The 3,971-nt window shown below is 40.0% G+C and overlaps 1 protein-coding gene across 5 annotated transcripts in view; it reads right to left on the bottom strand.

Moving 5' to 3' along the window:
* Nucleotides 1–3,971, bottom strand: part of fndc1 (fibronectin type III domain containing 1) — a 37,334-nt gene that overhangs the window by 12,882 nt on the left and 20,481 nt on the right. For 4 of the 5 annotated variants that reach the window (XM_032543133.1, XM_032543131.1, XM_032543128.1 and 1 more), the window contains 4 exons: nt 3,711–3,822; nt 3,212–3,547; nt 1,929–2,003; nt 790–939 (listed from right to left, as the gene is read on the bottom strand). In XM_032543133.1, coding sequence (XP_032399024.1) covers nt 790–939; nt 1,929–2,003; nt 3,212–3,547; nt 3,711–3,822 — 673 coding nt within the window. The remainder of the gene's footprint in view (nt 1–789; nt 940–1,928; nt 2,004–3,211; nt 3,548–3,710; nt 3,823–3,971) is intronic. The other variant, XM_032543132.1, reaches the window with a different exon arrangement.

Below are 3,971 nucleotides of genomic sequence, written 5' to 3' on the forward strand. Positions count from 1 at the left end.
TGTGCTCTCTCGCATCACACAGCGACGAGTCTGCGCCCTTGACTTTTGCACACTTCTTGCGATACATTTGGTGCATAACTAATTTGCACATCTGGACTTAGTCTGTGGATCTCTGAACCAACAGAATGGCCAGGGACAGCAAGGTTTCTATTGCCAGATGAGGGACAACTCTGTACGGCTTACAGTGGGGCTCGAAAGTTTTGGCACCCCAGGTGAAAAAGTTTATTAATGTGCTTAAAGAAGCCGAGAAGTGGGGCTCAGCCACCGTGAAAACATTGCTAGAAAGCTTCGCTGCCAACCTCGACCTGATCTGATCTGATCTCCAGCGGGACACCAAGAGCTTTTTTTTTTTCTACAAGCTCTCAAATCATATTCTACAAAAGCTCACATTGCATCTACGCGCTCTCACATTTTGCACCATATTTACCTTCATAGTTTTCATCTGTTTTTTACACTCAACTACACTTACAGAAACAAATAAAAATAATATATATATATGGTATACTATATAGTATAGTACTTTATATACCAAAAAAAAAGTGTAATACCTTGCTCCTTGGCAGATTAAAGTTCCTTTTGAAAATCGATCCATCATGCAAAATGGAAATGGGATATTAAACCTTAAATTTAAGGTTATAACTGCACAGCAAGCTCAAGACTAAATTCTGGAAGGATAACTGTTAACTGTTAATATTTGCACCAAACAAAAAAGGACATATGCAAAAGTGAATATACACAAATATACACTTGTTCATAAACTTTTACACACGTATTTCTGTCTTTGATTACCTGTGAATCGCTTCTTCCCACTGAGGTCAAACTCAGATGACGGGCCGTGGTTGGAGGGTCTGGTGTCTGGCTCCGGAGTCGGTAGTTCTGTGGTGGTGGTTGAAGTGCTGGTGGTTGTGGGTGGCAGAGTGGTCTGGCCAAAAAGCTCATCTAGCAACAACACGTTTCAGTGAGCTTTTGATTTAAATAAATTTATATTATTTACATCCTAACTTAATAACAAGCTGCTGTGTTTCATTTATCTGGCACCATGATCTAGGAATAAGAGTGTAAAATTGGTTCAATTAATTTGGGGCACTGGGCAGATGTGTGAGCTCTCTTTGAAACAATCCCCTTTTCCCCTATACACCCAAAGCTGTATTCTTATATAATGTTTTGCTATCCGTATTCTCCATGTGAGGGGGACTTGAAGACAAAGACCATTTCACAAGTCTCCAAGGTTAAAAAAAGGGGAATAAATTCAGTGGGTGATATCCAATTAGTTGCTTCTGCTTTCATCACAGTTTGTCCTGGGCCGCATCAGCGGGCCTTTGCATTACATCATGGTCCACACACATGCTCCAGCTTTGAGCCATGGCAGGGTAATGCTAAGAAAATGTTGTAATAACCAATTTGTCTTTTCTAGCAACATCCCCCGAAATAAAGAAAAATATCAAATGCTGCTCACATGCAACTAATTCCTTGAGAGATCCAAACACTTATGAAATTAGTACAAAGGCTTGTATCAACCAAACGCAGCATTTTTCCATTCAGCTAGTGTTTGGCTGAAGCCGAGGCTCATCTATTACATTACAAAGCAACAGCAAATAAATTGCATTAAATCACAAAACAGGGAATTCTCTTCAGCTTAGTAATGCAGTTCACATGGTCCAGTTTTGTGAATAAAAGTGATTAAAAGCAGCCCGTAATCAAAAATATCCAAAACTTCAGCCATGAACAAAGACCAAGCCAAACAAACGTACAATAAGAGAAACAAAGTGAAGACCACAGGCCAGGCAAAGAGGAAGAGACAGGAAGAGCTAGCAAACACATCCACTGACAGATAAACAGGCAATAAACAAACAATGAACATGTAGAGCAGTTCAGTCCATCCTAGCCCAGTGGCGGTAGGCCAGTCCAAAGCCAAACTCAGCCAATACCTTTCTTAAGAGCTAAAGCATCAGGCACCATGGTCGCAGAAACCATGTGGTCCATTTCCATTCCTGAGGATTCCTCTGTCAGAGAAGTAGAACAAGCTGTAGCATCAATCTCAAATGAGCATGTACACATTTCTAAGCTGGCATACACACATAGACATGTACACCCACGCAGCCATATCTACTCAAATACATCCTGTAGGTACAAGCACGTATTTTGACACCAACGTAACCCTGGCTGTCTCAGTTTGTTGTTTGTGCGTGTTACTGCAGCATTACTAATGTTCACTCTGAGGGACAGAGTTTCTACAGTGGGAAAAAATCCTTTTCATAATATTTTGTTACAGTGGGAAAGTTGACTATTGTACTGAATGTCATCATAACGATACAATTTTGCCATTATAATGAGTTTTTGCTGTATAATGACCTTGCTACGGGACTTTATCCATTATTAAAATGGGAACGATATTCCAGAAACTACACAAAAGATATAAATCAGCATCAGTATGGTTCTTTCTAAAATAAAAACAAATTTTGTAGGATCCACACACTAAAAATCTATTTATTGCTTGTTAAGATTGTATTGTGTGTACAAACTCCAATAATTCATCCCTATCTTCAAATGTTTACATCCAGTTCCTCGGTACAGCTGACCCATCACTTTTTTTTGTGTTATATTTCAAAACCCTGACTAATATGGTTATGGCTAATAACTTGTACATTTAATAATTTTAACACAAATAACAATTGCAGTTCTTTTTTATGGGGTACCTTTGTTATTGAATTCAATTATTTTCTATTTTGAGTCGAGTTTTTGATCTCATAGACTTGGTTTAGTTTAATTATTTTCAAATTCTCCCCTGTGTGCTGTAATACTATAATAGCCGTACTTGTGTGCGCATGCTTGTGTGTAAGTATGTTTCATAAAATGTCTATGCAATAACACTAATGGCAATATCCAACTGACAGCCCGTAGTGTGTTTAAGCCACAGTACTCTGATGATCATTGTACCTCATGAAATTGTGTATAAATATACAATGTGGACGTGTGAAATAAACAAATTAACGAAACAAATACCACAGCCAGGCCCTACTTTGTACACATGTTCACTATTCTGGCTCTAAAATGCTTCACTGAACTTGATTTCAGTTTTGTGGAAAAGCTATTTACTTAGCAATATGCAAGTTGGGGAACTACAGTATTTTGTTTTAGATAAATCTTTAAAATGCTGTCTGCAGTTATTTATGATGGGTTTTGAGTACTTATGTCTTTATAAAAGTCTCACCTTCTGGATAACAGTCCAATATTCCTTCTGTGTCCAGCACTGGATACCCATATTCATCTGTTTTGGAGAAGGTTCCAGGTGGACAGGTTGGGTATGGTAGTGCAGTGGTGGACTCTTCTATGATCCACTCAGTGGTGGTGGGTTCAGGTGTGGTAGTAGGAGCCATGGTGGTGGTGGTGGTGGTGGTGGACTTGAGGTGAGGAAGGTCTAAGCCAAGTACAGGTTTCCCTCCAATCATGAGGACCTTCTCTTTGGGGTTAACCACAGGCTGGCTGTCTCGGCCGTGACCAAACAGAGCCATACCATCCTGGTTTAGCAGGGGACTGCCCATGTGGTCTGGTAGTCGGTGGAGTGTAGGAGCAAGGAAGAGTGGAAACAGATTATTCATGACTTTGTCCTGAATAGTAAGCTAATGATAATTAAATATTTGTTTTAATATACATGTTGAAGCGGTATACTGTATGTTTAAATATCATGGAGATTGATTGAAGCAAATCACCAAAAATCGTGCGTCCATCCTCTCCAAGCACCACTCTCTTAGGTACGCCCCGGGAATCCTGGAGAATTTGTCCATCCTGGTTCATAAGAACCCCCCTCTCCAAGTCTACCACCTGGAGAGACAACAAGATTTGCTAATTCTACTGTATAAATCAATCTTCCATCCATCCATCCATCCATCTTTATATATGCTTATCCGGTTTCGGGTTGCGGGGGCAGCAGCTCCCGCAGGAGACCCCAAACTTCCCTTTCCCTAGCCACA

Source organism: Etheostoma spectabile, chromosome 18, assembly GCF_008692095.1.
Source record: "Etheostoma spectabile isolate EspeVRDwgs_2016 chromosome 18, UIUC_Espe_1.0, whole genome shotgun sequence".
Lineage (NCBI taxonomy): Eukaryota > Metazoa > Chordata > Actinopteri > Perciformes > Percidae > Etheostoma > Etheostoma spectabile.